The sequence below is a fragment of the Loxodonta africana genome, chromosome X (genome assembly GCF_030014295.1).
Source record: "Loxodonta africana isolate mLoxAfr1 chromosome X, mLoxAfr1.hap2, whole genome shotgun sequence".
NCBI lineage: Eukaryota > Metazoa > Chordata > Mammalia > Proboscidea > Elephantidae > Loxodonta > Loxodonta africana.
In genome coordinates, this window is record NC_087369.1 from 21,327,638 (window position 1) to 21,340,091 (window position 12,454).

A 12,454-nucleotide genomic window follows, 5' to 3' on the forward strand; every position below is an offset into this window, starting at 1 on the left:
GCTTTGGGAACGGTTCCTGTCTTGGGCTAACAGAAGGTCTCGGGACCATGACCTCCAAGGTCCTTCTAGTCTCAGTCAGACCATTAAGTCTGGTCTTTTTATGAGAATTTGGGGTCTACATCCCACTGCTCTCCTGCTCCCTAAGGGGTTCTCTGTTGTGTTCCCTAAGACAGTCTTTTTAACAAATGGTGCCGGCAAAACTGGATATCCATCTGCAAAAAAATGAAACAAGACCCATACATCACACCATGCACAAAAACCAACTCAAAATGGATCAAAGACCTAAATATAAAACCTAAAATGATAAAGATCATGAAAGAAAAAATAGGGACAACGTTAGGAGCCCTAATACATGGCATAAACAGTATATAAAACATTACTAACAATGCAAAAGAGAAACTAGATAACTGGGAGCTCCTAAAAAATCAAACAACTATGCTCATCCAAAGACTTCACCAAAAGAGTAAAAAGACTACCTACAGACTGGGAAAAAGTTTTTAGCTATGACAAGACCAAAGGGGCACACCAGCCCTGGGACAAGGACTAGAAGGCAGAAAGGGACAGGAAAGCTGGTAATGGGGAACCCAAGCTTGAGAAGGGAGAGTGTTGACATGTTGTGGGGTGGTTAATCAATGTCATAAGACAGTACGTGTACTAACTGTTTAATGAGAAACTAGTTTGGTCTGTAAACCTTCACCTAAGGCACAATAAAAATAATTTAAAAAAAAAAGGTAAATCCAAAGAAATAGGCTGGGAACTATGGATACTGTTCTGAGAGTCCTTGGGTTAGGTAAGTAATAATATTAGTATTAGCCACATTTGAGTGCTCCCCATGTGCCTGGTACTGTTCTAAGCACATTACAGTTCTCATGTAATTTAATTCATTTAATTCTCACAATAACTCAATGAGGTAGGAAGTGTCACTGGCCCCATTTTAAAGAGAAGTAAACTAAAGTACAGAATGGTAAAGTATCTTGCCCAAGGTCACACAGCTGGTAAGTGGTGGAGCTGAGACTCAAGTCCAAGTAGTGTAGCCACAGAATGTATGTTCTCAACCACTTTATTACTCTGCCACAAAAAGGTACTTTTACTTTATGTATACTGTTTGAATTTTGTAATAACACAAATATAATAATACGTATCTTCTGCTATTAAACATAATTAAATAATAAGTGAAAACGAACTGTCTCTCTCACCCTGCCCAAGATAAAGCCTTGCACAGAATAGCTGATCAATTGACATCTGATCACTGGTCACATCAGGGAAATGACACTTTAAGAAACAACACTTCGCTGCTATTTGCCGTTGAGTCGATCCCAACTCATGGTGACCTCACGTGTGCAGAGTAGAACTGTTCCATAGGGTTTTCAAGGCTGTGACCTTTTAGAAGCAGATCACCAGACATCTCTAGGTGGGTTTGACCTATCAACCTTTCAGCTAATACTCAAGTACTTAAATGTTTGTGCCACTCCGGGAGCCGGTATTTTATTATCACCTTCTATAAATCCGTAAATTTCTTCCCAAAGCTCTTGAGTCTTACTAGAAGTTTTCTTCTAATAACAACTATTACTGTATTTAGTAAGTGACTTTCGCCCTCAACCTTACCTCACTCTATTGCTACCCCATGCCCCAAAACCTATTCTTTTACTCATTTTTATCCTCTCAATTTCCCTGAAGGAATAAACAAAATTAGTTTGTCTTAGCCTGGGTTATCTAGAGAAGCAAAACCAGTAAAGCATATAAATATAGATTTATATTAAGGAAATGGCTCACGTGGCTACAGAGGCTGGAATGTCCCAAATCTGTGGGTCTGGCTAGAGGCTTCTCCTGATTCACGTAGCCATAGGGGCTGGTGAACCCAAGATCAGCAGGTCAGAGAGCAGGGCTCTTGCTCACAGGCTTCAAAGATCGACAAATCCCAAGGTCGGCAGGGAAGACCGCAGGTAAGCTACTAGCTCAAGTCCCAAGAACCGGAGGTCATACGAACAGGAGCCAGATGCAGGATTCAGAGGAAGCAAAAGCCCACAAGCCTTGCCAGAATGTTTACTTATATTCAATGCAGACAGCATGCCCAAGGAAACTCCCTTTCAACTGACTGGCTACTCACAACAGATCCCATCATGGAGGTGATCACATTATATCAAATCTCATCACTGAAGTGATCACATCATACGACTGTCAAAGTATATCACAACTGCCAAGCCAGTGAGAATCATGGCCCAGCCAAGTTACACAACCTTAACCATCACAGCCTCCCTGCCCACGCACTGGAAAACTAGAAGTCAGAGTGAGTATGCAATTTGCCTGCGTTCCACAGAACCGTGGGGGATTCACCAGAAGAGAGGTCTAGAGTCTTCCAACAGCCATTCTTCTTGTGACAAGGCCCTGCTGCCACTAAGCTTATTCAGGTCTCCAGAGAAAAACAAATGGAACAAGCAGTTTAGCCCTCCTCAAACACTCTTGCACACACAGGCACATGCAGAGGAACTTCCTGGTTCTTCTCTCTTTCCGTTTCTGGTTGGGGACGATGAGGACAGCCCATCTGGCACTGTGGCTGGGCCTGCTGTTGGCCTGGCCAAGGCTTAGGGAGGTGTGCCAGAAAATGTCCTCCTTGTTTGGGGTACAATGGTCCCAGACTAAGCTGAGGCTGCATGTGGCATCAGTGGGGATGATTAGAGAGCAACAGAAATAATTAGAAGGAACTGAGGAAACAACGTAAGAAAATGTCCCCTTTCCAGGACTCACTGCAAACGAGTGTAACAAAAGTAACCAGCACTTAAATATACGTCCTCTACCTTTAATTAATGACCTTTAATTAATCTACCAGCTCCCTACCCAGACACAGCTTCCTTTGGAAAGGAGGATTCCATGGGGACCTTAGCAAAAGTCAGTCCTCCAGATCAAGGGGTGTCCTTTCAGGTCTATGGCCAGAGGCCCCATGTCCTCTTATCTGACATGGCGTCAGTGGGTCCCTGCATTAGGCTGAGGGCTGGGCCACCACCAGAGACTCTCAGCCACGTCAGTAATTCTATGATTCCACAACTCTGACAAAGCAAGTGACGTACTTTTTCTTTATGCCTCCCCATGTGGGCTTATTGTTGTTGTTAGGTGCTGTTGAGTAAGTTCCAACTCATAGCAACCCTGTATACAATAGAACAAAACATTGCCCAGTCCTGCACCATCCTCACTATCTTTGCTATGCTTGAGCCCAGCCACTGTGTCAATTCAACTAGTTGAGTGTCTTCCTCTTTTTCGCTGACCCTCTACCAAGTGTGATTGTTAAGGTTGTGTGTCACCTTGGCTGGGCCATGATTCTCAGTGGTTTGGCAGTTATGATGTAGTCTGGCAGTCAATAATGATATAATCACCTCCATGATGAGATCTGATATAATGTGATCGCCACCATGATGGGATCTGCTGTGAGTGGCCAATCAGCTGAAAGGGAGTTTTCTTGGGGATGTGGCCTACATCCAATATGGGTGGACTTTATGGTAAGGCTCACGGGCTTTTGCTCACACTGGATCCTGCAGCTGGCTCCTGTTCGTCTGACACCCAGTTCTTGGGACTTGAGCTAACAGCTTATCTGCTGTCTTGCCTGCCAGTCTTGGAATTCGACAGTCTTCGCAGCTTGTGAGCCAGAGCCCAGCTGTCTGAATTACTGATTTTGGGTTCGCCGGCCCCTCGCCAGCCCCTGCACCTATGTGAATCAGGAGAAGCCTCCAGCCTGACCCTGACTTGGAACATTCCAGCCTGTACAATAGTGTGAGCTATTTCCTTAATATAAATCTCTCTCTATACATATATTTATATGATTTACTGGTTTTGCTTCTCTAGAGATACCAGTCTAGATACCAAGCATGATGTCCTTTATCCAGGGACTTGTCTCTCCTGATAACATGTTGAAGTATGTGAGATAAAAAATGGTAGCCTCTTCCACTAACAGAGAAAGAGACAGGGCATCTTCTGTATGTATAAACAGAGTTGTAATGGTATCAAGAAAAGCTAAGATTTCCTGTCTTTCAATTAAAAGCAGAAAGCGAAGGCAATGTGATTGTTTTGATTATGTGAGGCCTTGTAATCATTATAAAAACCACCCCTGGTTTAAGCCTGATCCAAGTCCCAAGTAGATGTGTACAACCTAGCCTACTGTTCATGGGGTCTGGCCCCCCTGGTCTACTTTTCATGCCAAAACCCGGCCCAGGGAGATACTCTTAGACATAAGGACACAAGAAGTGATTCGGAAAAAAAAAATCTCTTTCAGCTTGTCACTTGAGAAACTACCAAAAGGACTGGCATTCAAGATTCCAATCGGGGGAACATTCTCTTAGCACCATCTCACTTGTGTTTTTGCAGCCATAGGCTTTAGAAGCAACATCAGGTGTTTCTCTCAGTGCATACATCACCATCCCATCTCCACTACCTTTATCATTCCCCGTGTGAGGTAAAATCTAAAGATGATCTGAGCAGTGCTTAGAGAGCTCCTTGCCCTGCATTTTAAAGCTCAGCACATCCCAAAGGGGGGTCCTAACTAGTATTTGGTAAAACACAGTTCCATGATCAAAGCTAAGTAGGTTTCCTTACCACAGACCATGGGAGAGCCTATAATATGCTGATATACTTGTTGATCTCTGAGAGGGTGTTAGCGTGTGCACCTGGAGCAAATATGTATTTGACCAGAGAGCTCATTTTCTCTCCCTCTTTGCCTCCTTATTTCTCTTCCTCCAACCCTTTTTCGTGGGACATTTTGCAGGAACATCCATTGGGAAAGGCTCGTCTGGTTTCCATCAGAGCACATCACACCATCACACCTGGTACATCATCTCCTCTTGAGTAGAGGGAATAGCATCCCCTTTTATAACATGCCTTACACAGACAAACTTGGGCACGCCAAGGCAGATCTCAGGCCTCGTGAAAATAAGCACCACATACGCTGGTGTGCTGTGGCTGACCCAGAGTTCTCCTCAGGCTGAGGACCTGTATAGAGCCTGTATAATTCTGGCACTGGCACCGTGTGGCATGAAAGCTGCTCTGTACCGTTAGCAGGCCTCAGTCATTCCTGGTTATCCAGACTCTCTGACTTCCACAAGGTACCTAAGGCTTCATGCCACCAATATCAAACACAATCCAAGTGGGCTACGCAAAGCTTTGGGAATTTCGAACAGCATTTTCCCATAGAAACAAAATTATAAGTGGTGATTAAGTACCCAGACTAACCCACTATATAGCTAAAAAACAAGGCATGTCTGGCAAGACTATCAACTAACAAAAACTGGAAAACAATGAAATCAAGAAATATTTTTATTTATCAAAAAGACCTATGCTTAGTGGCACACCAAGTAGGGGACAAATTCAGAGGCGTAACTAGGGTAGGGTGGGTATTATACCAGCTCTGGGTGCATGGCGCCACTGAGCAATTTCTATTAACCTGGTATGGCCAGTGGAAATGGCGCCTATATAGCAAGCACTGAAATTGCACCCCTGTCCGAACATCTGACATCCCTCTTTTAGGTAACTTTACCATAATATCAGTTCAAAAATACAAATCAAGTTTGTTAATCTTTTAATTAACATATTACTGTGTTGGGCCATAGCAGGTTAACAGAAACTGCTCAGTGGCACCACGCACCCAGGGCTGGTACAATAACCTAGATACACCACTGGTAGTGGAGGCAGTCCTCACCCCAGCAAGAAGGGGCTGCCTGTGAAGAATTTACAAACAATAATAAAGCTGACAGGTGATTTTTTATTTTCATCACCTGCTGGCAATTGTAAACAATGTCAGTAATAAAATATTGCTCCTACCACCCCTCCTTTGAGGAAGAAGTTTCAACAAGAAGTGAGGAAGTAGTTAGGGGTACTTGGAGTGATTAAGGAGGAGACTGTGGCTTACCTACAAGGGTTTCAGTGTGATTTTTTTATTGTATCCAAATTAATAACTATACCTAGAGTCATGCCTACAAGAATTTTTCTTTAAATGCTTACCTACAATAATATTGGTCAGTGGGGTATTATCACAGATGGAACAAGGGTCGAGAGACAAATTCTATGAGTTCAATAAGCAACTATTAGAAGAGAATGGAAAGGGGTTAAATGGAGTACGTGCATAATGTGAAACACAGTGGGTCTGAGATGGAACTGCATGAATTGTGAACACCGAGTTAGAGGAACCAAAAGGCATCTCACATAAGATCCTCTGAGGGAGAAAAAAGGTAGTCAGAAGGAAGAGTTTCCTAGAAGAGCCACCAGGTGGAGACACCATCACAAAACCACTTCATGGAGCAGCCTCTGCATGGACTCGGATGGAAACCCAACAGGGGTGTGGCAGGAGTCTAAATCAACAACTGTTCCATAGGACGCTCATTAGTGGTAATGCCCTGCAACCAGGACACTGACATTGAAAGGAGATAAATATGTAATAGGAGAAAAATTCTAAAAACCAACTTTGTTGATGACTCACACAGAGAAATACAGAAAATGTACGATAGCAACACCCCTCTACGTAAGCTTCTTTCCACCCATTTTCACTCCCACCATCCCTAGACCCAACAAGCAGTACCGCTCAGATAAAATGAACAAGGGCAACATACCCTAACATCAATTACTGGTTCTAACATGGGCTCCCAATAAAACTCGTCAGAAATGCAGTCAGAGATTAGTTACTTTTAACAACCTCTTCGAGGGCCCATTACTCTATTTACTCTAAGCATTTGAGAATAAAGGTCCAGTGGGAAAAAAGACTATGTATGCATATACAGATAGATACTTTCACACAGATGTATATATTATTGAATAACTATATATTACCTCCATCCATGTTCACTGCCAAGTCGCCAGTTTGATTTTCATTTCCCCATTGGGAAGACCAGTTCAGGGGATAGCCAAGAGCTTCAGCACAACAATAACGCCTTCTCTTAACTCTTCCTACTTTTCTATCCTTCCACAAAAGCCATCTCATTTGGCCAAATCAAGAGATGATACGGTAATTCAGAGAAAAGTTTGACCAAAATGCCACATTTTCAGATTCCTAATAATTTTTTTTTTAATAATTTTCTTAATAATTAGGATAATTTACATTTGTTTCTTCAAAAGGAAATCTGAAAGAAAAAAAGTCTTGTTTCTACAAAAAAAATCCCCAGGTCCTACAAACCACTGGAAAAACAAAGCTGTGGAAATTGTTTATTAGGACACACTTTTTTTCCATCCTTTGTTTATAACTTCATTTCAAACAAAGAACCCACAGCCTTCACACAAACGGGAGATTTCTATTCCAGCACGTGTGTGTTCACACATACTCACGCCCTCAGCCATAGTCTAGCAAACCAGCAAACGGATACCTCTAAAATCTCACTCCAGGCAGCCAAGTAAATGCTAAAGAAATGAAAGCTCAAAAAAAGTTTTACTTTCAGGAGAGACAAGGGAGGAGGGTCCCTGTGGGCAGATCTGTTTAGGAGTTGGAATGGCTAGTGCTGAAACTATGAGGAGCAGAAAGATAAACATTAGGTAAAATTCTTCAGACAGTTACAGGCAGCAGACCAAGAAGGACAGCCCATCCGTGGTGCAAACACTAGGCCCACAGTAATGCTAAGGGCCGTGTATGTACCACCCACCCACAGGCCAAATTAATTCTGAAGAACTTCCACACTAACTTTTAAAGCAACAGTGTGTCACCAGAGGCAGAGCAGCTGTTGGGCCTTCTGTTAAGGAAAACTTTTGACGCAAACTTATCCAAAGGACTGCAAACACCAGAAAAGAACTCACAGAGGAACTCACAGAGCAGTACTCTGCAATCAAAGTCCTATCCACATACCAACTCAGAGAGAAACCCAGCCCCATCTGAACTCGAATCGCACTTGAGAAAGCAGGTCTCACCTGACAGCATCAGCGCTAGACCTGTTACAAACAAGATTTCTTAAACCATCAGATCCTTCAGCATTGATTTCTGGAAGAGGCAGTCAAATGCAAATGCATAACAAACCTTAAATAAAGATGGTAAAAGCAGTTTATCTTTTGGAAGGCAGATGCCAAAATAGCAGAGCGACTTAAAAAAGATGATCATAAACACGTTTTGTATCAGGAAAGCATAACCATAATAATAATAGCAAAGAATAATAAATGTGAAAAATACAATAGAGACTTACCAAACACTGAATTCATGATAAACTGGAAATAGAAACAAGGACATATAAAGCCAACCAGAAAGCCACTGAGTGGCTTCACATTCAGAATGACAGAAGTAAATAAGAGACATACCCCGATCTGGCCATAAAAAGGATATAAGAAGTGTGCAGCACTGTCTCAACATTTTCCCAAGTGACAAAACAGACTGGAACTGCTTTCGGACAGGGCTGGCTGGTATTTTACTTGTCTTCATGTCTACCCCGGCACCAAGGGCAGGGCCAGGCCCATAGCAGACACACAGTGAATGTGTGCTATTGCACGTTCATTGGTATCCACCCAAAAGTGAGGAAGGAATAGTGTCCAAAATCACAGGGGGCAGGAGAGGTTCAGAGAGAGGCGGAGACGCACCTTTCCCCACATAGTTAATGATGCAAAACCCAGGAAATGGAGCCCTGCCATCAAACCTAGTCCCTTCATAGGCCAGCAGGGTATCGATTCAGTTAAACCCCTCTCAGATGAAGCCAAATAACTTTTTATTTCATTTTAATTAAAGCAGAGAGGAGTCCAAACTCACATGGGCAAAATCCTCCTTGCTCATTTTCAAGAATATTTTTAGGGTATTTGCTGTTAACTGTTGAAACTTCCATTTTATTCAATTTTGCTTTGAAACTTGAGGCTTGCATTCTTTAAAAAAAAAAAACTCCTCTACATACCAATGTTCCCTTTTAGGAGAGCCCATCATTCTCCTACATGAGTTTAACAGTATAGGAAACAAAAGAATAAATCATTCTCAGAGAAAACAGACAACTCTCTTCTGTCTGGTACATGAGAATGACATTTGGCTCCAAGGAAAGTTTTTAAATCTTCTGGCTGGGACTCATCAACATACTGGAGTCTGGGATAACTGTAGGATATACAACATTCACACTGTAAATTTAAATGAAAAATAACTTTTATTCCTTGGGAAAGGCTCATTTTAAGCAGGAAGTTCCTTTACTGTGACTCAGGTAAAGACCAAAGAAATGGCCAGGGGTGGGAACAGGCTTGTGCTGAACGTTCTAATGCCCAAAATGTGTAACTGATGTCTGCCAGGCTAGCTGGGAGACTGGTTTGCTCTCTCAATTTCCATTTTGTCTCCTTCTTAAATGAAAAGCCCAAGGAGTCATTCAAGTACCTCCCTAAATCACCTCTGCAAAAATTTGCAAAGGTTGAAGTTGAAAACTGAAACCAGCAGGTTCCCAAATGAATGTTTCCACTGCCCTGGCCTTTTCTCAAGGCTATGAATAGCTTCCTTCAAGCTCAGGGTATCTCCTCACCTTATGCAGGTGCCTGGGGAGGGAGAACTCATCAACATTGTGAAGGCCTACAACCCCTTTACCACTCCCACAAAGTCAGAAAGGTCCTAAAATGAAAAAACCACCTGACACAAGTGGGCAAACTTCTTGAGCTAAATCTATTTCAAATTCAGGACTCACAGAAGTGGTTCCATTTCAGAGTCAAAATAGAAATATGCTTCAGTCTTTCTTTATTAAACCAATTATAAGCCTTTATCAAATGATAAGGCCCAGATAAACAGTCATGTCATCTTCGATAAATATGAAAAAATAAGAACTTGTGTTGATTCTATTCAATTCTCAGAGTCCAAGGCTGAATCACAAGGTGGACTCATATACTTTAAGAAAGATCCCATCTTAGCCAATCAAAGCAGGCTGTTAATAAACTCTGAAAGCAACCTCCCTCCTTAACAGCCATAAACCATAGTAAGAGCCAAAAACATCAGGGAGACTTCTAGGGACAAAGCTTGATGGGGACAAAGGAGACGGGGAGACTTCAGAGTCATTTATGATGACTCATAAAACATTAAAAACTAGTTGGACAGGAGTGTTTACACGTAACTAGTATCATCCCACATTATTTAGCCTTTGATCCTTGTATTTTTTTTTAATTGTTTTGTCATTGATTTTGGGTGGGAAAAAAATGTTGCTTTTGAGCTCAGCACAATGAACTATTTATCAGGCCGGACAAGGCCGATCAATCTCCCCGCTGTTTATCATAAGTAGCGGGAGACTGTTAGTCTTGACTGGTGGGGGAGGGCTGAAGGCGGTCCTGGTCCTCGTACACAATGCTGCACTTCAACTGGAAATTTATGTTTGGCCCAGGTGACCCAGGAGGTCAGCGTAAAGCCTGGGACAGAATGAAGATGGTCTGTTACACATTTCATATGTACAGAATGTCCCCATGGGCTAAGGTCTCGCAGCCACTAGCATATTGGTTATATAAAATACCTAAAAGGGTGGTCGTAATTAGGCCGTGGACCTAAGGCAGAGGCTTCAAAAAGGAGGGTAAGTCAGTATGCCAGCCACTCCTTTTAATTCCATTTTTTGGTTATGAAAAATTCTGTGAGGAAACTCAAAGGCCAGATTTTTAGCTGTAAAGAGATAATTATGTAAAAAGTTACATTCCTTCGTTTACTTAAAGTTCTCAGGTAACTCTACCTGACTCATCTGGATAATTACCTTAATTCCTTACCTTAATTAGTTCCTTATCTTATTAAATTAATTAGTTACCTTAATTCTTCTATTTTCTTTACAAGCACAGGGTTGGCCAAAGAGGCTGGTCAATGTGTGTGCGACCCCTCGGAGCAGAGGCAGGAGGAACAGAAGAGGCCCGAGAGGGAGGTTTGGAAACACTGAAAGATGTGCTGAGCTCTAGATCTCTAATCCAATGAGAGCAGGTCTCAGGAGTTTTGGAGCTTATTTGTGAGAACGCAGGGGGCACCTTTTTCTGGAACACTGTGGTTTTACAGCAAAGTACACTTAATTCTTAAAATGGAAAATCCCCTACCTTGCTAGGATGGGGTTTAAAAAGAAAGAAAGAAAGAAAATCCTATAGCAGCTAACAAACACGGGCCTCCAGCCAGTATTTCATCTGAATAATTCAAAAAAAGGAAATGTAAACCAGGGCAGCTGGGGGGGTGGTGGGGGGAGAAACAGGAAGGAAGAGAGACACAAAGCTCATGTCTCGAGCACTATGATCAATGGACAGTTTACTGGACAAATTCTTCTACTGTCTAAATTTTATGAACGATGAGCTGTTCTTCCCCGTGGTTATGTAAACTTGCCATCTTCTTTTTCTTTTTAATGGAACTCTTTGCTAATACACTCCCTGCTCCTGCTTTTGCCCAGCTCTGAATTTCTCTTTAAAGGAGTCAGAAGGCAGTGAAAAGCTTGCAGTTATATGCTAGCCTACTGTGGGCATGCTCAGAGTGGGCCCGCTGATCTGAGGGATGGGGTCAGGAAGAGCTGAGGGAAACCCAGCCCTAGTGTGACCACAGCATAAAATTCAGTCAGGTCGTCTCTGCCATCTTATTTTCTCTCTCACATCATTTTAAATGACAGTGATCACAAAGGAGGGATGGGGGAGAAGACAAAATTTCAGCAAGCTGATATCTTAAAATTTGCCTCAAGGTCTCAAAAAAGGGAAAACATGATTAGAGGTCTCCTGGTTAGATGGCTGTATTGGCTGTATCTTCGCACGTACTGCCTCTTGAACGGAGAAAGCTGGGCCTGTGTTAGGGACTTCAGAGGTTAGAGAGAGAAAAGCCCTGTTAAAGCCTGCCTTAAACAAAAAGAGAACATGGTCAGACACACACAGCTCAGGCCTATCCCAGAGCATTCTGTCGGTGCACCTTCCATCCATAAAAACATATGTGAAAGTGAAAGCTAAAGCCCTGGAAAAACCGTTTACAAATTCAGTCCACTTTTCCACCTTCAAAATATTTTTACTAGTGCCCTTTATTATAGTTACTGTATGTATCATTGCTTGCCATTTACGTGTGTGTCAAAAATCTTTAAAAAAAAAAAAAAAGGACAAAGTCCATTCAATGTTTCAGTAATTCAAAACTCGACACAGTTCACCTAGAAGTTTCCAGTTTTTGTTTATGTGCAGGGATGGGGGCCCTTTCTCCTTTTCCATACCTCTTTTATTGGTTCTTAAAATTGTTTCAGAAGACAGCAAAGAGTTTCCACTGGATACTTCATGCATGGGCTTTTCTGGAGCTTTGCTGGTGAGAGGGTCTTTCTTCATCTCTTTCTTTATTTCCTGTGAGGGCAGACAAAAGGAAAACAAGGTTGTACTTTAAAATTTTCAGATACTTCTTTGACTATTTTAAGCTTCAACTTCCTGGAAATGAACTGCAGTGACTCCCAACTCAGCATAATATGATGTTTTAAAAACACCATTTCCTACTGTTTCGTAGCTTTCCCCGGACATTTATTAGAGAAGTGCCTGGTCCAATAAAATGGAGTAATGTCCAGTGTGGTGATGTGAACTTACG

General features: G+C 42.2%; 1 protein-coding gene across 6 annotated transcripts in view; it reads right to left on the reverse strand.

The window, feature by feature from the left end:
- SH3KBP1 (SH3 domain containing kinase binding protein 1) overlaps positions 1–12,454 on the reverse strand; it is a 383,658-nt gene that overhangs the window by 218,202 nt on the left and 153,002 nt on the right. For 4 of the 6 annotated variants that reach the window (XM_064278074.1, XM_064278072.1, XM_064278078.1 and 1 more), the window contains one exon: positions 12,096–12,219. In XM_064278074.1, coding sequence (XP_064134144.1) covers positions 12,096–12,204 — 109 coding nt within the window. In that variant the 5' untranslated portion in view covers positions 12,205–12,219. Of the gene's footprint in view, positions 1–12,095; positions 12,220–12,454 lie in introns of those variants that run through there. The other 2 variants (XM_064278076.1, XM_064278075.1) reach the window with 2 other exon arrangements.